We start from the raw sequence: 24,481 nt of genomic DNA on the forward strand, positions 1-24,481 counted from the left end.
TTCTGGTCTAAACAGCTTTATTGACCAGATGAGAAATCAGCTTGGGTACAGCCCATGCCTGCAGCCCTTTCAGTGAATGGCTCCAGATAGCGTTGTCCTTTCAGTCGCTGGGAGCAGTGAGGCCCAGCCCTTTCCCCTTCCTCCCACCACTACTCCTAACCTGGGGCCTGGAAGGGGTGGAATGATGTGATCTAAGAGTCTCTGGAGAAGGGTAGAGTGGAAGAGGAAGGGTCTTGGGTTAAAGGGAAGATTCTGAGGTCTCAGGGCAAAGGAAAGGGGTGTTTGGATGAAGACTGAGGCTATGCCTACCTCCCTCCACATCTGAGGATCAAGCAGGTGTGGCAAGAACAGAACCCTGGCCTGGGCTCTGCTGGCCACAGCCTTAGGACCCAGGGTTAAGCCAGAGATAAATGAAGATTTGGGCCATTGATAAATGCCAATATATGTTTCAGGTATTTCATTAGGATCCCTCCATCAAGCAGGGAACTAGATGTCTGAGAAGATCAAATAACATCCTGACTTTGGGGTCCTTAGACCTGGGTTATTCTCCTCCCACTCCTAGTGGGAGGCTATTCATTCCACAAAGACTCAAAGGCAAGAGGCCTGGAGAAGCAGGGGCTCCTAGGACCCCGGCTGCCTGCCTCTCTGCCTCCAGTAGTGACTCCCTAAGCTGGGACTCCTCAGGCTTACTCTGAAGGACACCAGGAAGCCCACCTTCTTTCCCACAGAGGAGAATCTCTGGGATCCAAGAAACCCAGCCTTCCCCCCTCCTCATCTTTGTCTTGCTTCCCTCTCCCTCCAGCCTGTTGCTGCTGCTCCTCTGGGCGCCAAGATGTGTCCTCAGGTGTCTTGGCCAGCTGATGGTGGACGTGCAGCACAAGAGGCTAAGAACAGAGCTCTGTGGGGCGAAGTGTGGGGAGAGGGGTCTGCTCTCACCTAGACTCAAAACACTGAGGTCTCCTACTGGTGATGGTGTCAGATCCCAGGCCTGGGGAGTCCTTTAGTGGGGTGGGACCTCAGGCAGACCCCCAAACCAAAGGGAGTCAGATGCCCAAGTTCAAGTCATTAGTGATATGTGGCAGGCATGAGAGAAATGAACCCGGAGGTCTCCAAAGCTGCTGGGAAGGGAATGGCGATGAAAAGCGCAGGAGTGGGCAGGGTGTGGTGGGGGATGGTGGCCTCACTCAGAGTGGACCAAGGCCCCAGCTCCTTGCCCAAAACCAAAGCCCTTGGGCCCGAAGTTTTTAGCATAGCATCCTGCAGAGAGAGGAGAGAGAAGTGAAATAAGGGCATGTTCCTCCTTATTTCCTCCACCCCCAGCCACACCACCCACCTTCCTGCTGAAGATCCCCCACTCCTAGTGCCCAGCCAGACCACTAGGGAAGAAAGGTCCACTAGGACCCCCTCACCTCCACAGCACCCCAGTCTCAATAGTAAAATGGTGAAGAGGCTCTTGGTTCCACCCTGTACTCTGTACCCATTGCCCCAGCCACTGAAATTACAGAAACATCATCTGCTGTAAGAGCATGGACTGGGAGTTAGGAAGCCAGGGTCTAGCTCTATGCCTGCCTCAATCTGCCAGATGATGCTGGCCAAGTTGCTCTCCCCCTCTGGTCTTGTTTCCTTATCTGTACAATGAAGGAATCATACTAGATGTTCAGGATCTTAGATCCTAAGGCCAGGAATTAGTTTACATTCAGCACAGGCAAGAATACTTAGCCCCCGCACCCCCTTGGGCCTCCTGACCCTCAATTAGAAGTGAAAACACCCACCTTTGCAGTAAATCTCGCCATCCTTGTCTGCCAGGGTGGTTGACTCAAGGCCTTTGCCACACTTGGCACATCGAAAGCAGGACTTATGCCAGGACTAGGCAGGGAAGGAAATAGTTAATGGCTGCCATAAGTGATGAGGGTACCCTCCACCCCAGGCCCACTCCCTTTGACATAACCATGGTATAAGGGCTCAAGCTACTTCTGAAGTCTGCTCAACTGGTGCTGCTGGGAGGACATGGCGCATGGTACAAGGCAGTAGAGGGAGAAGGCCAGAAACCACATGCCACCTCGCACCATCTTCCATGCTATGTTGCAATGGCCTGATGTTTAGGGTCACCAGCTATACCACAAAAGGCAGGTGAGGGGGTGGATTTAACACCAAGGTAGCTGTTCCCCCACTGGCTGGGCCAGATGATCCTTCTCCAGGCCCATCTTGCCAGTAGATCAGTGGTGTGAGCCAGGGCTTTGCACTCCTCCAAGTACTGTCACTTAGTACTTGAACAGCCCTCACTGGGAAGACCTCTCTGCCCCGTGTTGCCTTGGGGCATCTCATAGAGACACAAAGGGTCTTCTGTGGCCCCTGGAGAAACTACAATCCTTAGGACTTTCCCTGCTGAGTTTAATGCAATTTCATAGACTTATTCTCCTTCCAAAGTGATACTAGACAACATTGACTCTGGCTTCCTCTGTGCCAGGCCCTGTGCCAGGCACTTTACACTGGTGAAGTCAGTTAATGTTCATAGCTACCCAGTGGGGGACATACTGCCACCCTACTCTCCAATAGCTGATAGCCTTTGGGCAAAGGAGGCACCTAATTCTAGAACTTCAGAGGCTGGGCTGGTCCAGGAGAATCCCAATTACAAATACCTTCCCTGTGACCAGGCATCATATGTTTAATCTAGCCCTCACACCCATTCTGTAACACAGGGCAAACAGCTCTCCTAGAAAAAAAAAGTGAGGCCCGAGTTTGTACACAGTGACGGGATGTTGCACAGACAGACTTCTCAGCAGCCAGCTCCCATCGACAGCTGGGCAGGCTAAGAGGCTGATGTGTAGACAGCTCTGCTTAACCCAGGAAAAGCAAGAGGCAGGCAGCAGTCAGATAAGACAAAACAAGGCCTTTTAAGGGCAAAGACACTCCTAGTGCCCAGGCTGGCGGATGAGAAGGGAAATTCATCCCCTCAGATTTCCTGGTTGCCTAACCCTGCACATTGGCTTCTCCTCCAAAGAGCTGAAATGGGGGGACCTGGGTCTAGGTCGGTGCCAGTGCAACCTCAGTAGTCACCCAGCCTTTGCTGCCTCTTCTATAAAGCAAGGGGCTGTTACCCCAAGCTATCCAGGCTGGAGAAAAACTGAATCACACCTAGACCAACACCTCTCCTCATATTTCCTAGCCACTCCCCTGCCAAAATAAGCTGAATCCCTTTGCTATTTATAAGCACCCAAACGTACTCCCAGCTCCTCAACATTTCTTGAGCGAGGCAATAGAAAGGTGGGGGCTTCTCCCTACCTTTTCCACTTGAATGCAAAATTCTCTTATCCTACTCCTTAGTACAGCCCTAACTTTACCTTATAGCCTGCCTAAGTAATGTAAATAGTGATTCTTAGCTATTCTTAATAATTTTCTATTCTCATAATGAGATAGAACAAAAAACCCAACTTAACAATAGTATTAATGTCTATTAATGTCTCCTGTTTTCATATCCTTTAGTCAACAGCAAGGATCTTCATTGTGACCTCATAACAATCCCTGAAAATAAACAACAATAATAATAACAATAGCAAAACTGTGCTGAGGACATACCAGGTACTACATTGCACGTTAAACATGTATTATCTCATTTAATCATTAAAACTGCCTGGTTGTCGGGCGTGGTGGCTCACACCTCACAATCCCAGCCATTTGGGAGGCCGAGGTGGGTGGATCATGAGGTCCAGGCTGGTTCAAGACCAGCCTGGCCAACATGGTGAAACCCCATCTCTACTAAAGGTACAAAAATTAGCTGGGTGTGGTGGCGCATGCCTGTAGTCCCAGCTACTTGGGAGGCTGAGGCAGGAGAATTGCTTGAACCTGGGAGGTGGAGGTTGTAGTGAGCTAAGATGGCACCACTGCACTCCAACCTAGGCGACAAGAGTGAAATTCCGCCAAAAAAAAAAAAAAAAAAAAAAAACAAAAACAAACAAAAAAACTACCTTATTTGTCAGGGACCATTACTTGGTCCACTTTGCATTTCCTCCACCATCCAGGTCCACTTTAGAGCTGCAGAACTGAGACTTAGGAAGGATAAATTTTCCCAAGGCCACTCAGCCAATAAACGGCAAAACTAGGATTCAAAGCAGGCTGTCTAGAGTCCAATGTCTTAATTACCGTGCTAGGATTAACAATCCCTTCCCATTTTGCAGCCTTGGAAATGGGTTCAAAGAGGCTAAATGGCCCAAAGTAGCATTAACAGTAGTAACAGTAGTAAGAACAAGGGCTTCGGAGTCAGTCAAACCTGGGCTTGAGCCTGGCTTAGCCCCTTCCTAGCTAGCAGATCCGGGCAAGTTATATAATCCTTCTGACTCCTAGTTCCTTCATCTATACAACAGGGATACTAATCCCCATCTCCTTCCAACCATGACTGTGAGAGTAGAGAGTCTAACCTTGGCCTAAGTGTTAGTTGCTCAACATTTCTTGATCCATTCCCTTATCCCATTTCTCAAGATCAAAAAGCCTTCAAAGCCAAAACCCAAATCCAGAAGAGCTGAAGATGGGCTCTAGGCCCACGCGTTCCATAACCTTGTTGTGTGATCTTGCCCAAGTCACTTTTCTGTCTCAGGCCTCACATGATGCTCCAGAAATCCTCTCTGGCCTCATAGCTGAAAGACACCTCCTCTGTGATTTTCTGACTGCTAATCTGACACTGCAAACCCCGGGGGCAAGAGTTCTACCTCTTCTCTACCGCGGCCTATCTGAAGGAAGTGATCGGCTCAATTGGGAACTGTCGGTTTGCTACGGTGAGTCTCACTGTGCGTTGGTGATTGGGGGCTACTGTCAGAATATCATGGGGGAAGAGCATGTGTGGCAATTCTAAACAGTGTGAAAAAAGCCTCCTAGGAGGCTCTGATAGGCCTGAACCTTGAAAATCTCTGCCCTGGGGGTATTTGGATGGGTTTTTGGGAGTCCACATTCCATGAAACAGAATGTATATTTTTGGGATCACAAATCCTTTGAAAATCTGATAAAAGCTATGGATCTAAGAAGCAGACATGTTCGGGGCTTTGTGGACCCTCTGCAGCCCATCCATGTACCCTTACATTCTGTTCTCCAATACTGGAGATACAGATTGATCATTGCCACTCCCTATGAATCGTCCATTGTCCATCAATGCTAGGGATGTTACTGCTCATGGCTGATATGAGCTCCTTGGAGACTGGAAAGCACAGGTACATGCAATCTACAGGGACAAAGGGAAGAGGTTAAACCCCAGTGCTCAGGCTGCCCTGAGCAGAGCTAGGGTCACCAATTTAAAAGTTCTGGAATCCACATATCAGGAAGGTATCTCCCCCGATCCCTCTCATGCCCAGCAGCCGCCTTACCTTCCCAGCACCAATCACCTTCTCTGCAGCATAGACTGCCTGGCTGCATCGGGGGCAGCGCTCGGAGCCACCAATCTTCTGGGCAAATTTGGATGCATTGGGGTTGGTGGTGGGCCTGTGGCCAGGGGCTCTGCATGGAGAAGGGCATGGGGTGAGGTGACTTACAATGTAAGTACAGGTGGGGCTGGCACTGAGAGGGCATGACCCTACCTTCATCTCATGCCAGAGCAGTTCTCTGCCAGAGTCACAAAGGCTAGGGCCTCTAGGGTCATCTCCCATTTTACAGATGGACAAACCAAGCCTCAGCACAATGTTATTTCCATTATAACATCATACTTCCCTCGGTCACCCAGTTAACTCCAGTATCATTTAACACCCCATTTGCTAAGAATTGCCCTCCTCTGCCCCTCATTCCTGCAGCTGGTCTATTAGCAGATTCTTTCCAGGAGAAATCTGCTGATTAATCGTTCCCACTGGGGCAATGACCTTGGCTGAAACTTGGTAACTCATCCATCATTTCCATCCACCTCCCCAGGCTGAGGAGCCAGCCAGGCTGAGTGCCAACAGCCACCGTTTACCCAGAGGCCAGGGAGTACTGTGGGGTAACGGGGAGTGGTGGGGCTGATGACACCCTATGGCATTTCCAAGAAAGGGAAATGACTTCTCCTCAGCAGTGAGAGACAGCAGGGCTGAGAGTGAGGCTGGGGTGGCAGTGGTGCTGCCCTGAGCCTCTGGTCTCACTCTGACACTCACTAGCCATGGGACCCCAGGCAAGTCACTGAGCCTGGGCTGGATTTTCTCATCTAGGAGGTAACATGGCAAAACCCTGTCTCTACAAAATACAAAATTAGCCAGGTGTGGTGGCACACGCCTATACTCCCAGCTACTCGGGAGGCTGAGGCAAGAGGATCACTTGAGCCCAAGAAGTAGAGGCTGCAGTGAGCCAAGATTGCACCACTGCACTCCAGCCTGGGCGACAGAGCAAGATTCCCTTTCTTTCTTTTCTTTTCTTTTTTTTTTTTTTGAGACGGAGTCTCGCTCTGTCGCCCAGGCTGGAGTGCAGTGGCCGGATCTCAGCTCACTGCAAGCTCCGCCTCCCGGGTTTATGCCATTCTCCTGCCTCAGCCTCCTGAGTAGCTGGGACTACAGGCGCCCGCCACCGCGCCCGGCTAGATTTTTTTTGTATTTTTTAGTAGAGACGGGGTTTCACCATGTTAGCCAGGATGGTCTCGATCTCCCGACCTCGTGATCCGCCCGTCTCGGCCTCCCAAAGTGCCAGGATTACAGGCTTGAGCCACCGCACCTGGCCAAGATTCCCTTTCAAAAACAAAAAGAGGAAATTGAACTAAGTAATTCTTGGGGCCCCTCCCAGCTCTGACCCTTATACGAATATAGAATGCATGCTCCTTGCAGGGAGGAGCCCGGCCTGTTTTAGTCCCTGCTGAATGCCCAGCTCCTGCAGCAGCCTGACACATAGGCGCTGCTCTGTGGTGCCTTTTAAATAACTGGTTTTCTGAGCCTTCCATTGCTTACCCAAAAATGGTTGCAAATACACGTGAGGCCTAATACAGGGGTGGGGGAGAGAGCTCAAGAAAAAGGTTGGGAGAGGATCTTTTACTCACTCCTCGTGCTTGATGCCCAGAGACTCCCCCTTGTCAGTGCTGAGGGTGCCTGCGCCCTGCCCGTAGCCATAGCCTTTGGGCCCATACTTCTTGCCATAGCAGGACTTGCAGTAGATCTCCTCACCATGCACGGCCACAGTGGTGCTGTCCAGATTCTTCTTGCACACCACTGTGGAGGGGAAGTGGATTCAGTGAATTGAAGCTGGGGTGAGCTGCTTGCTCATTGCAAGCTTCCTACAGCTGAAGCTCTCTGGGCTCTTTGCATACATAATATCCTGATCTTTCAGGAACTGTCTAGAAATGGAAGCAGGTGGGATGACCAATGGGTGGGAGGACAGAGGGATGGGATCTGTATGTCTGACTCTAGAAATGCTGACCAACACCAATTCCTCTTCCAGGACTCCCTGTGTGTCTCCTTTGGTCCTCTGCACTCCCAACCTTCCTAGGCTGCAGTGCAACACAGGGTTCAGAGGCAACAGCCTAGGCTGACCCCAAGCCACACGACGCCTGTTGAGGTTCCTCACTCTGCCCTCAACAGAGACCATATGTCCCAATGAGGGAGGAGAAAAAAGAAAAGAAGGGCAGAGTTTTCCTGCCTTCAAAAATGGAATCCAGAAGAGACTATCTGTGCATGCTGGCAGGGAGCCAATGGGGAGAGATGCAGGTGATGTGATACCCCATAAGAAATGTTTAACATTTATTAAGTGTCCAACATGGTGGGCTTTGAAACGAGATGCAGCTCATGCTAATCACAAGAGGATTTGAAGTTTCTAATCTCAGAAATCACTTTGCCATGAGAAGAAGCGAGGTCAGACACTGAGAACTTCCTGAGTCCTGGGGTAAGACAGAGTGGAATGGCAGGAACTAAGGATTGCAGTGGTCTGAGCTGGAAAGGCTGTGGGCCTCATAGTTCATTCTGTTAATCTCAGAGGGGAGCTATGCCCAGCTATCCAGAGTAAAACAGTTTTGGCTGGGCTCAGTGGCTCATGCCTGTAGTTCCAGCAGTGGTAGGCCAAGGCTAGAGGATTATTGAGCCCAGGAGTTTGAGACCAGCCTGGGGAAGATGGCAAAACCCTATCTCTATTTATTTAAAAATAAATAAATAAATAAAACTTTTAAAAATAAAAATAAAGTTGAAACAGTTCAGAGCCTGGGGTCATGAAGAGTCAAACTGCCCAGAATTGAATGCCAGCTCTCTCCCTTTCCAGCTGTGTGCAAGTTATTTTGCCTGTCCAGCCTCTGTGTCCTCATTTTGTAAATGAACATAATAATGTCTGCCCCAAAAGACGGTGGTGAGAATAAAATGAGATCTGACATGTGAAGTACTTGGCACAATACCCTGCATACAACAAGTGCATAATAAATGTTGGCTACTCTTATTAGTTTTATATAAAGTTAGTACCATCAGGAGATGAGGAAGTGGGAGGGACAGGCCCTGGCCTCAAGAGATCATTGCTTCTAACCTCCACATACTCCTCTCAAGGGATTCAACTGCATTCTATTTCTTTACTTGTCCTGTAATCCTAATTTGGTTTGATCATATTTCTTAAATATTGGAGTTCTGCATCTCAGTTGGACGCGTCCTCAAATATGTCCTGAACATAGAAACCGAGGGATACCACTGGAGAAGCCATGCCTCTTACCACCCTCGGAGAAGCTCTCAGCTCCTTTCCTTGCAACTGCCATCCTCTTGTCTTTAAAGGGTCCAGCCCTTGTCCAGCTTCTCTCTCACCCTAAGCCCCAAGTTGGAGACTTCAGACTAAATAAGGACCCTCTTGTCCTGCCCTGGAGATCTCCATCTCATTCCAGCACTCTGGGCCATCCAAATATGGAGCTTCCCACCATTCCCCCAGGGCCTGGCTCCCAAGAAGGAGGGAGAGCAAACCACAGGCCAAGGGCTCCAACATTCCCTTCTAGGGTGGGAAGTCAGGAATTGGCCTGGAATTGTTTTCCTGTAAGATCCAAATTGAACTGAAAATTCCAAGACCAGAGGGAAGGCAGAGAGCAGAGATAAGAGTGCTTGGGGGAACAGAGGTGTCTTTTGGCTGATCTCTCCAGTAGGAGACCCAGGAAATCGGCCCAGGGCAGACCTCAGGGCCTGCAAGTTGACATCTTCCAGATGGTTCCCCTACCTAGGACCTCCCTGCTCCTTTCTGCTTTGCCTTGGCCCTTCTGTTCTCCCAGAGGCCCAATCCTGCCCATGGTGGCCTTCTGCCCCTCTACCTCCATCCAGGTGATGTAGTGAGAGACTCTGCAGCTCACTTGTAAGATGCACCAAAGACTCAATCAAGGAGAATTTTGAAGGCAGGCCTGAATAAATTTCTACCATATCACAGTAAGCCAATAAGGGGGGGGGGGGAAAAAGACTGGATTTGTTGGAAACACATACTTCCAGATGCCACTTTGGTGGGCCCTTGTGATGCTGCTTGGAAATACGGGGAAAAGGCAGCCCCAGGAGAGAGGTCAGAGCCCCCTTACCCCACTCAGAAATGGAGAATGATTCTCTGCTTCTGGAAGGAAAACCAAGGCCCGCAAAACAGTTCCAGATCACGTGTTGGCCAGATGCAGGGCCAGGCCAGAACCCAGCCCCTGACCTCCAGACCTGGTTGTTTTCTGCCAGCCATGGCTCCCCTCCAGTGGGCCATGCATGTGGGGCTGGGAGAGTGGAAAGTGACAGTAAGCCTCAGCCTGCGGGTGAGGAGACGCTGGTGTCAGAGGGTGTGCAAGGCTTCCATGAGCTTCCCCTGTGCTCTTGGATTCTAGGGAACAGCCCAGGGCCAACCTGCAGGGCCCTGTTCCATTGACCACCATCACAGAGCTCTTCTTTCCTCACAGCTGGCTGCTAAACCCGACCTTCCCCAGGAAGGAGCTGGGTACAGCTCAGAGATGGGCACATAGCCTCAGGGCAGGTTCCCAGCCACGGAGCTGAGCTTTCCCACCAGCCTCTGAACCACCATCTGCTCATAGGATCTGGCAGCCCCTTTCAAGACCATGGTAGTGTACTGCAGGCCTTCTCAGTCCCTGCTCCCAGGCCAAGCCCAGAGTGAAGGTCATTCTCCCCAACTTTGCCTATGACATCATCATGTCTTCCTTCTGCCCATTCAGACCCTCAGGAAAGAGCACTGATATGGTTTGGCTGTGTTCCCACCCAAATCTCTCCTTGAATTGTAGTAATTCCCATGTGTCAAGAGTGGGGCCAAATGGAGATAATTGAATCATGGCGGCAGCTTCCCCCATACTGTTCTTGTGATAGTGAAAAAGTCTCACAAGATCTGATGCTTATATAAATGGGAGTTCCCCTGCACAAGCTCTCTTGCCTGCCGCCATGTAAGACATGGCTTTGCTTCTCTTTTGCCTTCTGCCATGATTGTGAGGCCTCTCCAGCCATGTGGAACTATGAGTCCGTTAAACCTCTTTTCTTTATAAATTGCCCAGTCTCAGGTATGTCTTTATTAGCAGTATGAGAGTAGACTAATACAGGCATGTAGGTGGGCAAGCTGAGTAGAATCTGGAGCCAAGGACCCACATGGTCACAACTGTTTTGGGGGACCCATCCAGGCCTGGCCATTGAGGGAGATAGCCCTTACTGCCCTTGGCCCAGACCTGGCTAGCCTCTCCCTTCTTTGGGAAGGAAAGTCCTTTGATTCAGTGGGCACCCTGAATGGGGTGGACACTTATCACCCACTTCACTGGAAAAGAGAAATGATGCTTCTTCCATTCATAAACAAATCTTTGTCAGGAACCCACTGTGTGCCAGGCACCGTGCTCGGCATGAGGAATGAGCAAGTTGTGGAGATGGCTCAGCCTGCTGGGACATGTGCAGGGCTAGGGGGTCCACTTGGTGCTCTGATACCCAAGAGCCGCACCAGCCCTGAGACCCTAGCGTGACCTGAGACTGCTTCCTGCGGCTGCTCATTGCATAACACCCCCACCCACCGCCCCCCACCCTCCCTGGAGCCCTGCTCCCCAGCCTGACTTTCTACAACTGTTTCTCATCCGCAACGTCCCGCACACCCTGCCCCAGGCCCTGCTCCTTCCTTCCTATGCCACCCCCTGAATTCCTGACTTCCCTCAACCCTCTGACCGGCTACTCCTCCACAAACAGGTCTGCAGGCGGGCACTCCCACCCACAGCTGACCCCTTATGGTCAGTGATTAAGCAATATCTGAGAGCAAAGAGAGGGGCCCTTAGGATCCCAGCAGCCTAGACCCCCTTTCCAGCCAGCACCAAGCTCTCTCTTATTCCCTCTGGAAAGATAAACGGCTTAGAAATTCCTAAGAGTAGTGAACTGCTGATAACAAGACGCTGCTGTTTCTGGCCTCCTTTGCAGGCTGGAAGCCAACAAAGCTCCACGAAACCTTGTTTACTCCTCATTCATCAGACGCAGCCCTGGAACTGTCACTCCAGGCCCAGCTGAGCAGGATGTGGGGCCCCTGCTGCCCTGTGCAGGGTGGCCTCAGGTTGGTCTGCCTAGCGACAGGCAGAGATGCAAATGGTCATTGAACAGGTGGCTCTTGGCCCATCTGGATCCTACTCTGGAGCACAAATCATGAAACTTTGCTTCATGTAATGCAGAACAGACAGGGCCCCGTTGTTGGATCTCCCAGGTGGGCTGGGGCCACAGCCCCTGGTGAGGGCTTCTTTTATCACACCCTCTTGCGATAGATCCCTCAGCAGCGTGTGTGTGTGTGCGGTGTGCATATCATTTCTTCAACACTCATAATTATTTTAAGTGCTTTGTTTTACAAGCTTCTTTCATTTTAATTCTCACAATCCCACGAGGTAACTATTATTACCTCCACTGTAATAATGAGAAAACTCAACCAGAGAAACTGAGTAACTTGTCCATCATCACACAGATAATAAACACCGAATCTTTTTTTTTTTTTTTTTTTTGAGGCAGAGTCTCGCTCTGTCGCCCGGACTGGAGTGCAGTGGCCGGATCTCAGCTCACTGCAAGCTCCGCCTCCCGGGTTTACGCCATTCTCCTGCCTCAGCCTCCCGAGTAGCTGGGACTACAGGCGCCCGCCACCTCGCCCGGCTAGTTTTTTTGTATTTTTAGTAGAGACGGGGTTTCACTGTGTTAGCCAGGATGGTCTCGATCTCTTGACCTCGTGATCCGCCCGTCTCGGCCTCCCAAAGTGCTGGGATTACAGGCTTGAGCCACCGCGCCCGGCCAACACCGAATCTTTTTTAACTAAGACATTCTTCTACCATCCATTCTGCCTACCCTCATGGAGAATGTACCTTGGCGGGCACCGTGGCTCACACCTGTAATCCCAACACTTTGGGAGGTTGAGGTGGGCAGACTGCTTAAACCCAGGAGCTCAAGGCCAGCCTGGGTAATATAGGGAGACCCTGTCTCTCTGAAAATTTTTTTTTAAAATTGGCCAAGCATGGTGGCATGCATGTGTAGTCCTAGCTACTCGGGAGGCTGAGGTGAGAGGATCATTTGAGGTAGAGGTTGTAGTGAGACACTGCACTCCAGCCTGGGTGCCAGCGTGAGACTCTGTCTTAGGAAAGAAAATGCACCTTGCCTCTTCTTCTAACCCAGGCCTTCTGCTCTGATCACAATGAACCAACCCATTTAGGAACCTGAGGAGAGGCTTCTCTAAGTTGCCACATCCTGGAAACATCACCTGGTCCAGGTACCAGTGGATACAGCATCACAGTATCAGGATCCCTGGGTCGACCTGACCTCTGTGAGTTGCTTGGCATCTTTTGTCTGATTTCCTACTCATCTAGGCTTGTGACTGGAGCAAACCTTGCTCTGGCTTCTTAGGAGTAGATATCAGAGAACTTTGCACTCCCTCTTCCTCTCATCCCAGGCTAAGTGGGAATGGGAAGTGAAGAAGTGAATGGGCCGGGCTGCAAGGGGCTGAGGAAGGAGGAGCCCCGCTCTTCCTCCAGACTCAGCTTTGCCATGAGGTTGTGGCCTCTGTTTCCTTTGAACAAGATATAATTAGGGTCCAAAGCACTGAAAGTGTTTTGCTCTGAAATGACGAAATCATGGCAGGGAGAGAGAGAAGAGAGAACTGAGTGGAAAGTTTTCTTAACCAAGTCTTTACAGCTTGGCTTTCAGCCCCTGAACGCCTGCCACCCCGACCCACTCTGGCCAGTTTATCCCTTAGAAAGAAGCTTCTGAACGGAACAAAGAGGCCCTTAAGTGTTTCCCTGCCCAGATGCGCTTCAGCCAAGTGTCAAGCTGTTTACATCCCACGGGACCAGTTCCCTGGTGTGTTGACAGGGCCCAGCCTGTGGGGGCAGGCCTGTCCAGGGTGTCCAAGACAACAGCAACAGGGCCTGGGGCGTACTCACTGCACAGGAAGCAGGATTTATGGAAGCTGTTGCCTTCACACTGAACCTCTTCGGCAAAGTAAACCGTCTTCTGACACACCCCACATTTCTTGCCTCCTCCCCAGTTCGGCATTCTGAAAAGGGACACAGAAATGGGAATTAATTTTACAGGGAGATGGAAATATCTCAGATTGTCCATGACAGAAATTCAACAGCCAGAGCTGGAGGAGAGAAAGATGAGGGCAGAATGCCTAGTGGGGCCACCAGGCCTGGCAGAGCACTTTCTGCTAGCTCTCGACAGCATCCTCACACGTTACTCAGGGATTTCCTCCCCCAGTGTAATCAACAGGTCTTTACAGAGCAGCTGCTGCATTTTCAGCCCTGTGCTAGGCACTCTGAAGGATATGGATCAGTAGAAGAAACAGGCTTTATAAAGAAGGCTGCAGCGACCATAAAAATGGACTGCCTACCCCTACACATGTCTCAAAGAGAATGTGGAAGGGAAGAAGCAGACAGACCACAGCTGGGAAAATGCAAGTCCATTTGTATGAAATTCACAAATGGGCTAAACTCACATTGTCAAGGGATGGACACATGGGTGGAAAAGTTACTACAGAAAAGCAAGGGAATGATGATCACAAGCTTTTACCCTAGAAGAGTTACCTCCAAGGGAAGGAAGGGACCATGACTGGGTGGGAGACCAGGCAGGCTGGCAAGGCACTGCCTGGCAATGCTTTCCTTCTTAACTCGGATAGTTGTCATATGGGGGCTTACTTTATAATTATTATTAGAACTGTACATTGTGCACACTTTTGTATATAAGCTATAGTTCACAACAAGAAAAAAGGTTTTTTGTTTGTTTGTTTGTTTGTTTGTTTGTTTTAAAAAGCAGGGCTGGGTGTGGTGGCTAATGCCTGTAATCCCAGCACTTTGGAAGGCTGAGGTGGGCATATCACCTGAGGTCAGGAGATCCAGATCAGACTGGCCAACGTGGCAAAACACCGTTTCTACTAAAAATACAAAAATTAGCCAAGTGTGGTGGCATGCCCCTATAATCCCAGCTATTCAGGAGGCTGAGGCAGGAGAATCGCTTTAACCTGGGAGGTGGAGATAGCAGTGAGCCAAGATAGTGCCACTGTACTCCATCCAGCTTGGGCAACAGAGCAAGACTCTGTCTCAAAAAGAAAAAAAAAAAAGAAAAGCACGGGGTAGGCACACAGGGCAGAGTTATCAAGCTTCAGAGGAGGGGCTTTTACAAAATCAGATTTAGTAACACCACCCCACATCTAATGAATTATAAGCTCTGAGAATGAGGTACTTGAGAGAATGAGGTACTTGAGTCTGAATTTTTAACAAGCACCCCAGGCAAACAAAGCAGGTGGCCTGGACCAACTTTGAGATGCTCTAGATGTTGGTTCAGATCTGGGGTCCCGATGCCAGGCAGGTTTGGCTCAATCTTGATCCTGTCACTCACTGGCTGTGTGACCTTGGGCAAGACAGTCAGTCTTTCCAAACCTTGATTTCTGTATCTGTTAAATAAGGATAAAAGCCGGGTACGGTGGCTTATGCCTGTAATCCCAGCACTTTGGGAGGCTGAGGCAAGCAGATCATGAAGTCAGGAGTTTGAGACCAGCCTGACCAACATGGTGAAACCCTGTCTCTACTAAAAATAGAAAAATTAGCCAGGTGTGGTGGCACCCGCCTGTAATCCCACCCACTCAGGAGGCTGAGGCAGGAGAATCGCTTGAACCTGGGAGGCAGAGGTTACAGTGAGCCAAGATCACACCATTACACTCCAGCCTAGGCGACAGAGTGAGACTCCGTCTCAAAAAAAAAAAAAAAGCAGATAAAAATCGTGACTTCACCGAGTATGTCTGGCGATTAAATGAGATATGATACGTCAAAGGCAAGGCACAGTGCCTGGCACATACACGGTGCACACAAGTCCAGGCGATGCCTCAGGTCAGTGCCCGCATGGCCACAGAGCAGCACAGAAGGTAACACTAGTGAGTGTGGAGAACAGATGGGGCCTGCTTCTCTCCTTCCATTTCACTCACTCACTCAACAGACATGGCTGAAGGAGGGAGACCATCCTTCCAGCTCTTTCAACAGAAGTTCATGAGGGAAGGGCTATACAAAGCACCACCTACAGTGGGTACAGGCTTGGTGCCGGGGGTTGTCCAGGACATGGTGAGTAAAGGACACAGGGAGGTGCTGGGAAATAAAGGGGCTTGGAGTCAGAGGGGTCTGTTGCCTCAGGAGGCAAAGGAGCCTAAGGAGAGAGCTCACGGAACCTGTGGCATGGAAATGTTGAAAACAGGGATGTGGCAAGCAGAGCCCACCCTCCTGGTAATAGAGCCCGTGCCAGCAGCTAAAGAGTCAGTGTCAAGGGCAGAGGGAGACAGTCTCCACTACTGGAGAGCTTCCCATCTGAGGGTGACACAGGCCTCAGCTCAAGTAGGGATCCAGGTCATGTTCACCACTCTGTCCCCATGCCCTGCATAGCACTTGGCATGTGGCTGTTCATATAGGTGGCCAGGAAATAGCTGAGGAATGAATGAAGGATGCACTGATATTGAAAGCCATGGCTTCTGGGGCCATTCTCTCTGCATGGTGAATCTCTGCAGAGCCTGGTTCCCAGTGGAGGTGCTTGGTAAGTGTTTGCAGGCTGAGAGGCAGAGCTTACTGTGGGGAAGTGGTATTGGTGATGCTGGGGGATCTAGGTAGACGGTGCCTGCTGTATAAGCCCAGTTCTCCCTTTCCCAGGTTCTGGACCAGCCACACCTCCTCAGGCTCCCACACATCGCTGACACACCTAGAAGGAATTTCTGTAACTGCTCACATCCCCATCTCTATCTTCCTCAGATAACCCGTGGGGCCTGAGCCTCCAGATCCAGAGACAGTTCCCGTTTCCAGCCTCTGATGTCACACTGTTCCTTCAGCCTCTGTTCTGAGGACTGCTAGCTGCCCTTGTCAAGCAAAGGTTTGGGGCTGAAAACCATAAAATATGAAGGACAGTTAGACAGGAATGGCAGTCAGCAACGTGTATCATGGTCGGCCTAACCATCAGGCATTTCCCCCTTCTTCCTTGCTACAAATCCCGATTTTATTCAGGCCATTGAGTGACTGCGGAGATGCCCTTTCCCCAGATGGAGGAACAGAGCCTGTGTCCCCTAAGCCAACCATAGAGATTCTATTCCCCTGCCAGTGGCTGGATCAGGAACAGGCTGAGACCATTTCTGGCCAGTGAGCTGTGAGGGGAGGTCTGCTTGGGAAGCTTTTGTGATAATGTGTCCAGTTGTACAGACCTACACAGGCTCTCCTCTCCCTCTGATCAGGTGACTCAATGTGACCCTTGGAACTCAGCCACGGCACCCACACTGCCATGGACTGAATGCCTACTATGCCTCAGATGGCTCATCTGCATCACCTCTTTATTTTTTTTGAGATGGAGTCTCACTCTGTCACAGAGACTAGAGTGCAGTGGCACAATCTCTGCTCACTGCAACTTCCATCTCCTGAGTTCAAGCAATTCTCATGCCTCAGCCTCCTGAGTAGCTGGGATTATAGGTGCGCGCCACTGCCACCATACCCGACTAATTTTTGTGTTTTTTTTTAACAGATGGGGTTTCACCATGTTGGCCAGGCTGGTCTTGAACTCCTGACCTCAAGTGATCTGCCTGCCTCGGCCTCCCAAAGTGCTGGGATTATAGGCATGAGCCACCGCTCCCAGCCGCATCATCTCATTTCATCCTCATCATACGAAGATAAAGAATGTATGCCCACCTTACAGACAAGACAAGCAAGGCTCAGAGCGGTTAGGCAACTTGCTTATAGTCACACAGCTGGAAGAGGTAGACCTGGGACTCTAATGCAAGCTCATCTATTTCTGAGTTCTCTGTGCTCCAATCACAATGCTGTGGCCCTTGCATATTTAAGAGGGGCTGCTCGTGGTAGGCATACAATACATCAGTGCTGGCCCTCTTCCTCAGCCTTCTCCAACCCCCTGAACCAGCAGGGGACATACTCAGGCCCCTAGGAACACCCCTAAGGGAGGAAAATTCCCCCAGCCACATGGTTGGGAGCCAGTTCCAAACACTGTTTTGTTACAGACACAAAAGCCCTTCTCTCTCTGGGGGAGACCCACAGCTCCATACAGGCCTCCCCTTGTTTTCCCTGGCTCCGTGTCAGGGGCCCACATCCAGCAGGGCCCCAGGGAATCAGGACCATGGGCGGAGAAATGGGTGAAACCCAAGGACCTGCCAGTAAGGAAAATCTGCTCAGGACACCTCTTAGCTTTTAGCTAGGCTGCTCTTTGAGCCTGGTCATTTAGTTGGGGTAAGGGTAGGGGGGTCTCCCCTCAAGAGCCCAGTGAAAGGACAGGGCTCTATTGCCTTGAGATGAAAAGTGATGACTCTGTCCCTAACCAGGAAGGGTTTCAGGCGGTGCCTGTGGATGGGGTCCTGTCCCCCTCTGCCCACAAGAGGATCCCTCCAGGTGACCCTGCCTGTGGGGAAGAGGCTAAGCTGGAGGGAACCCTGGCAACAGGCGGGGGCTCAGTCTCCACTCCACCAACTCCCTTTCTACCCAGCCCCTTCTCTCCAACAGCCAAATTCTGCCTGTAGGGAGGCCAAATTGCCTTAAAAGGAAACCTGTTTCTCAGAGTTCATGGCGTGCCTTAGAGGGACACTTGGCTCCTTCTTAATTGCCTTCCCAGCTCTCGGGGACAGAGGCCCTGCAGAAGGCTGGGACAAGAGAAGTTCCTGAGGTCAGGGTTCAGGGTGCACAGGTCAATGGTTAGGAAAACAGGAGCTGGGATTCAATCAATACAGATTCACCCCTTCCTAGCTGAATGATCTTGGGCAAGTTACTTTCCTCTCTGAGCGTCAATTTGCTTGTCTCTAAAATGGACCACATACGGACTCCCTAAAACTGAGCTGTAAGGATTAAATGAGGACGTATGGAAGTGATGGCCAGCACACTGTAAGTGCCCCCCCTCTGACTACCACTCACACGACTGGCCCAGTCATACCTCCACACCACACTGCTAGATGTGGGCCAGCCGTCCACATGTAGCTAGTCCACATATGGAAGGAATGAGGCTTAAGAGGTAACATGCCAAATAGGGCCAGGAACTCCTGATTCATCTGCCAGCCCAGCAAACGAGTGTGGGACAAGTTACTTGCCCTTCTTTGGGGTTTAGCTCCCCCCAGCTGTCTGTGATGTCCCATTTCACTGTGTGGACCATCTCAACGGAGAACAGAGCTTGAATTTTCTACTGAATGGCTGAAAACACCTGGTCAGCTATTTTCCTGAAATGGCTGGAGGGTAGAAGCCTGCTGTGTCTGCTGCTATATCTTCCTAGCCTGGCTGTCCCATTAGAACTGTATCCAGATCCCCAGTTAGGACTGTACCCAGATCCTCAGTCTTGAGACGAGAAAGCCAAGGTGGCAGCTCTTACAGCATCAGTGAAAGGAGAAGAAAAAGGTCACAGACTCTCGCAGTCACCCCAAATCTCATGAAAGTCAGGCTTGGCTGGGTGTGGTGGCTCACGCCTGTAATCCTTATACTTTGGGAGGCCAAGGCAGGTGGATCACTTGAGGTCAGGAGTTCGAGACCAGCCTGGCCAACATGGTGAAACCCCGTCTCTAATAAAAATACAAAAATTAGCCAGGTATGATGGCAGGCACCTATAATCCCAGCTACTCAAGAGGCTGAGGCATGAGAACCCAGGAGATGGAGGTTACAGTGAGCAGAGATTACATCACTGCACTCCAGCCTGGGCAATAGAGTCGAAAAGAAAAGAAAAGAAAAGAAAACAGAAAAGAAAAGAAGAAAAGTCCAGTTCAGGTGACAGGTTGAAGGAACCATCGCAGAGATGTAAAATCCCTAACTGCCAGCCACCAGTGTCTTAAGGCAAGCCCCTTCTTATCAAACCCTTCAAAACCATCCCATATCTTTATTTCTCCAGTGGAAAAATCCCATCTCTCCCATTCCAAAATCACTTATTCCCTAGGGCAAAAGAGAGACTGACGGCACAGGACCAAAGTCCCCACCCACTTGCTCCAGTAGAAACCTGTCAGATGTTTATCTAGTTCCCTCGCATTAGCTGAGCTGCTTAGTATCTGCCAGGTGGACAGGAGGGCTGGCATCCCTTCCAATCTGTAGCTCAGCTTTTGCCTCTACGTCCCAGTGTCCAGAGAGCAGCTGAGGGCAGAGAGGGAAGGAGGGGGCCCCGCTGGTCAGGGCTCAGAGCCAAGTCTTAGAGGTGACACCTAAGAGCTCAGGAAATCAGCCTCTCCTGAAGGTCAGGGTCACGGGTAGGGGGAGAATGGTTGCCATGGAGATGGGGCAGGCATGGCCTCAGCTTTGCATATCCCACCTCATGTTTCCTTCAGAACCCTGCACACGACCCGCCTCTCTGAGAAAGTAACCAGCATCACTGAGCTACCATCACTCCAGGTCCTATGGGACTCCAGAACTTGACTGTCATTCTAGCTCAGGGATCCTTCTCTCTATTGTATGAGTTTTCTCTTTTCAAATCCATGTCCAGTGGCCCTTGTGAGACTGTGAGCTGACAAGGATGGTGTATGTCTCTCCCTTTCCCCACTTGCCCCGATGCCTTCTAGAGCAGAGCTCCCTACTCTTGGAGCTCAGAAGTTTGCAGGGCACAGTGGCTCATTCCTGTAATCCTAACGCTGGGGGAGGCTGAGGTGGGCAGATCACTTGAGGTCAGAAGTTCAAGACCAGCCTGGCCAACAGCATGAAACCCCATCTCTACTTAAAAAAAAATAAAAAATTAGTCGAGTATGGTGGCACACACCTATAATCCCAGCTACTCGGGAGGCTGAGGCAGGAGAATCGCTTGAACCCAGGAGGCAGAGGTTGCAGTGATCCAAGATCGTGCCACTGCACTCCAGCCTGGGGGACAAGAGTGAAACTGTCTCAAAAAAAAAAAAGAAGTCTGAAGGTCAACACAGGTAGAAATGGAGGTCGTTGACTTCTTTGTAGTATTTTAAAACTTCTACAGGAAATCCTGTATTATAATAAAGCCTCACAGACAAATTAACAAATGGGGTTTCCTTGTTTTTATCCAGATCTGGAATGATGTTGGTTATTCCATGCTGAACAAGATGATGTGAATGATTTTTCTTTGATTAATTTTTAAAAAGTTAAAGCAAATTAGCACTTAGGCCTTATAAACACAGGTTGTTTGCAGTTGACATCCCAGGAAGCACCAACCCACGCTCCCCCTACCCACATAAAGAAAGCCAGGCACACAGTTGGGGGTAGGGGGTGCTGGCAGCCTAGCTGGGGCTGAGCTCCAGCTGCTAACCTTCCATTTATTCCTCTGTCGTCACCGCTGAAGACTCAGACACTGCCTTCTGGCCTTGGGGAAGCACTGGAAATACCAGAGTCTGGAAATGCTAGCTGCCCCCGTATTTACACACTTTACCATACATGGGAATTACTCAGTGCTGGCGTCAGACACATTCCTGGGGAGCTGCGTAGTACAGGCACGTCATTACCATATAAATTCTTGACAACTGGAAACAGCAGTCAGAACCCAGGACCCCTCCACCTCACCTTCTCTGCCCTCCCCTCAAGTTTTACTAGCTCGCTCTCTCTTTCTCAAGCAGGCTCTTTTCCAGGCTTCTTTTCTTTCTGCAAACCTGGCTCTGAAACTCAACATGCAGAGGTGGTGAAAGCATATTCATTGGTGACTGGCAACTAACTCTCAGGGGTCCCCTCTGCTCCTACCTGGCCATGCAACAGACTGAAAACCCAGAGGTCAGGAGTTCTAACCCTGAGCCATCCAAGTGAAAGATATCTTCCTTAAATAGTTTATAAGTCACTGTAAAGCACCATGTAAAGCTGATGTGTTTCACAAAAGGCAGATGTTTCCTTAGTGAGTTGATCTGGAAAAAGGAAATGTAGAGGAGCAAAGAAAAATAGTAAGGTAGTGACTGAGCATGCGTTCTGGAAACAATCAGCTTATGTTGAAATGGCAGCTTCACTTGATCAGCTGTGATCCTGAGCAAGTTTCTTACTATCTCTGAGCCTCAGTTTCTCCATTTGTAAAATGGAGAGCATCAGTAGCTACTTCATAAATTGTCCAAGCTAACACATGTGAAGTATTTCTCACACTGTCTGGTATACTGCAAGTGCAGGTATCTGGTTATCCTTATCTTAAGGACACGCCAACTCTAATGCCTATTGTTCAGTTTTGTGTCTCTTTTGATATTTGGCAATATGCTTGAGTAATGCCAAATGGCTGACTTGGAGGAAAAAGTCTTTTTATTCTCACTAGCACCTCTTTGGATCCCAAAATATTTAACCCATGTGTCTTCATCTAGCCAGCCAAAGTTTCACAATAAGCTAGGCTTACATAAATATTTAAAACTTTAGCAACCTGCCAGAAAAGCCTTCCCAATTTGCTTCCCCCACCAGGAGATGGACAGTGAATAAAAACTATGTTGCCAGGCACAGTGGGTAATGCCTTAATCCCAGCACTTTGGGAGGCTGAGGTGGTGGTGGGGACAGGGAGGGGATCACTTGAGGCCAGGAGTTTGAGACCAGACTGGCCAATATAGTGAGATGCTGTCTCTAAAAAAAAAAAAAAAAAACAGGCCGGACGCAATGGCTCATGCCTGTAATCACAATGCTTTGGGAGGCCGAGGCAGGTGGATCATCGGAGGTCAGGAGTTCAAGAACAGCCTGGCCAACATGGCAAAATGCCATCTCTACTAAAAATACAAAAAATTAGCTGGGTGTATTGACAGACATCTGTAATCCCAGCTACTTGGAAGGCTGAGGCAGGAGAGCCGCTTGAACCCAGGAGGCAGAAGTTGCAGTGAGCCAATGTTGCACCATTGTACTCCAGCCTGGGCGACAGAGCAAGACTGCCTCAAAACAAAACAAAAACCAGAAAAAAACCTATGCCTTTTTTTCACTCACCTGCTTGTCAATCTACCCAAGTGGAAAAACTGGCTAGTAACTATTTGCAAGGTTTATGAGTGACCAGCAGGCCAACTCAGCTGAAAGACCATTGCTACCCCACTCATTCATCAAATATGTACTGATCACCCAGTCAAGTGTCACTACACTCCCAGGCTGCAACTCTGGCCCAGTCAGGACTCACTAGCTCCAGAAGCAGATGCCCATGTGTGCAATTAAAAGAGCAAACACCTAGGCCAGGAAAGCAGGTGCTAAGACAGACCAGAGGCAAAGAGGCCATACAGCACCCCTGTTTTTCCCATTTTATTAACAGGCCAGTTGCAGAGCTGATGGGCTTTCTCTTTAGTTTCTGTCCTGCATCCCCCGCATACCCTCCATCCCAGGCATCTCAGGCCTTGCAGACAGTTCTCTCCTCCCTCTCCTCTAACCCACACTACACCCTCTGCAGGATAAACTTCCTTCCTCGTCTGCCTCCGCCCCGGATATCCTCTCCAAGGCAAAAGGGTCATTCACTGGAAGACCGTGAGCAGGAGGAAGCTGGATTTAGGAAACAATGGGTAAAAGTTGCCCATCAGCAGTTGAGGGCTGAGGACAGTCTCTCTCAAAAGAGGTAGCCTGGCCTCCTGAGCCAGAAACCAGCTGGAGAGTCAGGAGGCAGCAGTTGAGTGACAGCAGGGGAAGCTCAGTACCATCCCCAAATCCCACCTGGGGAAAATCCCCAACATGCACTCTGAGAGGACAGAGGGAGACAGGCAGCACCTTCAGCCTCCTTAGCTTTTGGGAGATAGGGAAGGGATGGGGGGCGGACAAGAAAGAAGACAGTAACTGACAGATCACTCCTGTGTCGGAGGTTCTGTGTAATACATTCCCCAAGTAGCATCCCTGAAAGAAATTGAGGCCTTGCGAAGTTAGTTTATCCAAGGAAACCTGTGTGTTAAGTGGCAAATCTGAGTCAAAACTCTGCCTTCCAAACAATCCCCCCACCAAGACGCCAGGCCACCTCTTCATGATACACTGATACACTTTCTACCAGGGCCCAGTGGATTTCCTCAGTGCCACTGTGACAGTATCCCAGCGTGGGGAGGGCCTGCCCATTCATTCACTCTCAGGGAGCAGTGGGGTGGGTGGCCAGAGCCCAGGGCTCTAGGCAGAGCCTGAGCCCACTATTGCTCCAGCCGATTCCTGGGTCCTGGTTAGATCACAACAGCACCAGAACCAGAAGCATGCAAAATATTCTCTGGTCTGTACTGCTAGATACATACCTGCCTCAGAGGGCTGACTGTTAGCTAACACATTGTGATTTGCTTTAAACGCGCTCAACACCAGTCCCTTTCTTACTCCCCAGCTTTCAAGGACTGAGGCCGGAAAACACTGACTGTAGGCGCTTTCAGGTTTCAGTAACCATCACCACCTAGCACCAAGATTTGGAGTGGAGAGGTTTCCATGCAGTTCTTTCGCAAGAGGGAAAACTCACACCTGCGCTCAGGGACACAGATGTCCAAGGTCAGGCCCATGAGGCCAGATGTTTGCCCCACCCCGCCCGCAGGCATTTTCTCCCCAGCGGAGGGTGAGGGAGGGGGTGGCACGGATGCCCTCATCTCTCTGCCATACAATGAGCGTCAGTGGCGCGCAGAATCGCCGATTGTTCTGCCCGACCCGCAGGCGGTTGGGGGTAGCCGGGTCGCCTTGGGTCACGGACACGCGGAAGCCAACTGTGTCCAGGAAGCCCAGGAAGGCCCGAGATGGGGAGGGACCTAGTGCCTCCAGGAAAGAGCAGCACTGCCCGGGCTAACTGCGGTCACTTCTCACAATTCCCTGCCTGCGACAGCCCCGGGGGCCGCGGAGGAGCGAGCAAGACCTGGAGGCGCTGAGTGCGTGCCCAGGCGCCCCTCCGCGGGGCGCACTCACCTGGCAGCTGGCTCGGCGGCGCACGGGTGGCAGGCGCTCTCGGAAGTGGCGGCTGGGTGCGTCCAGCCTGCGCGCCGTTTTGTTCCGCTCCGGGGAAGGCGTGTCCCGGGCCACGCCAACCAGTGGGCTTTGCACACTGCACCACTCCAGGGCTGATGTCATGGCGCGAAGCCCGGCGGTGCTGCCTTCCCAGGCCCCAGGACGGCCCGGCCGGCAGGGGCGGGGGCAGGAGTCGCCGACTCTGGGGGTGCCCCGCGCTTGTGCTGCGGTCCCACTGTGCGCCCTGTCGCCGCCACCGCGGAAAACGTCTTGCACGTGCGAGGGACATTTCAGGGGTTTCCTGTC

General features: G+C 50.7%; 1 protein-coding gene across 1 annotated transcript; it reads right to left on the bottom strand.

Moving 5' to 3' along the window:
* CSRP1 (cysteine and glycine rich protein 1) lies at positions 1-24,481 on the bottom strand. Its single transcript, XM_033198720.1, has 6 exons — positions 24,137-24,481; positions 13,292-13,404; positions 6,974-7,142; positions 5,352-5,481; positions 1,773-1,866; positions 1-1,257 (listed from the first exon to the last, which is right to left on the bottom strand). Exons 2-6 carry the CDS (start codon positions 13,401-13,403, stop codon positions 1,181-1,183), a joined length of 582 nt encoding a protein of 193 aa, XP_033054611.1. The 5' UTR covers position 13,404; positions 24,137-24,481; the 3' UTR covers positions 1-1,180.

The sequence above is a fragment of the Trachypithecus francoisi genome, unplaced genomic scaffold (assembly GCF_009764315.1).
Source record: "Trachypithecus francoisi isolate TF-2019V2 unplaced genomic scaffold, Tfra_2.0 Lachesis_group5, whole genome shotgun sequence".
Taxonomy (NCBI): Eukaryota; Metazoa; Chordata; class Mammalia; order Primates; family Cercopithecidae; genus Trachypithecus; species Trachypithecus francoisi.

Excerpts from the sequence above, each read along its gene's own strand:
- CSRP1 (XM_033198720.1), bottom strand. The coding sequence starts at position 13,403 with ATGCCGAACTGGGGAGGAGGCAAGAAATGTGGGGTGTGTCAGAAGACG. Across the intron at positions 5,482-6,973 it reads CTGGGCATCAAGCACGAGGA|AGCCCCTGGCCACAGGCCCA; the intron begins GTGAGTAAAAGA and ends TTCTCCATGCAG. Across the intron at positions 1,867-5,351 it reads AGGTGATTGGTGCTGGGAAG|TCCTGGCATAAGTCCTGCTT; the intron begins GTAAGGCGGCTG and ends TTCCCTGCCTAG.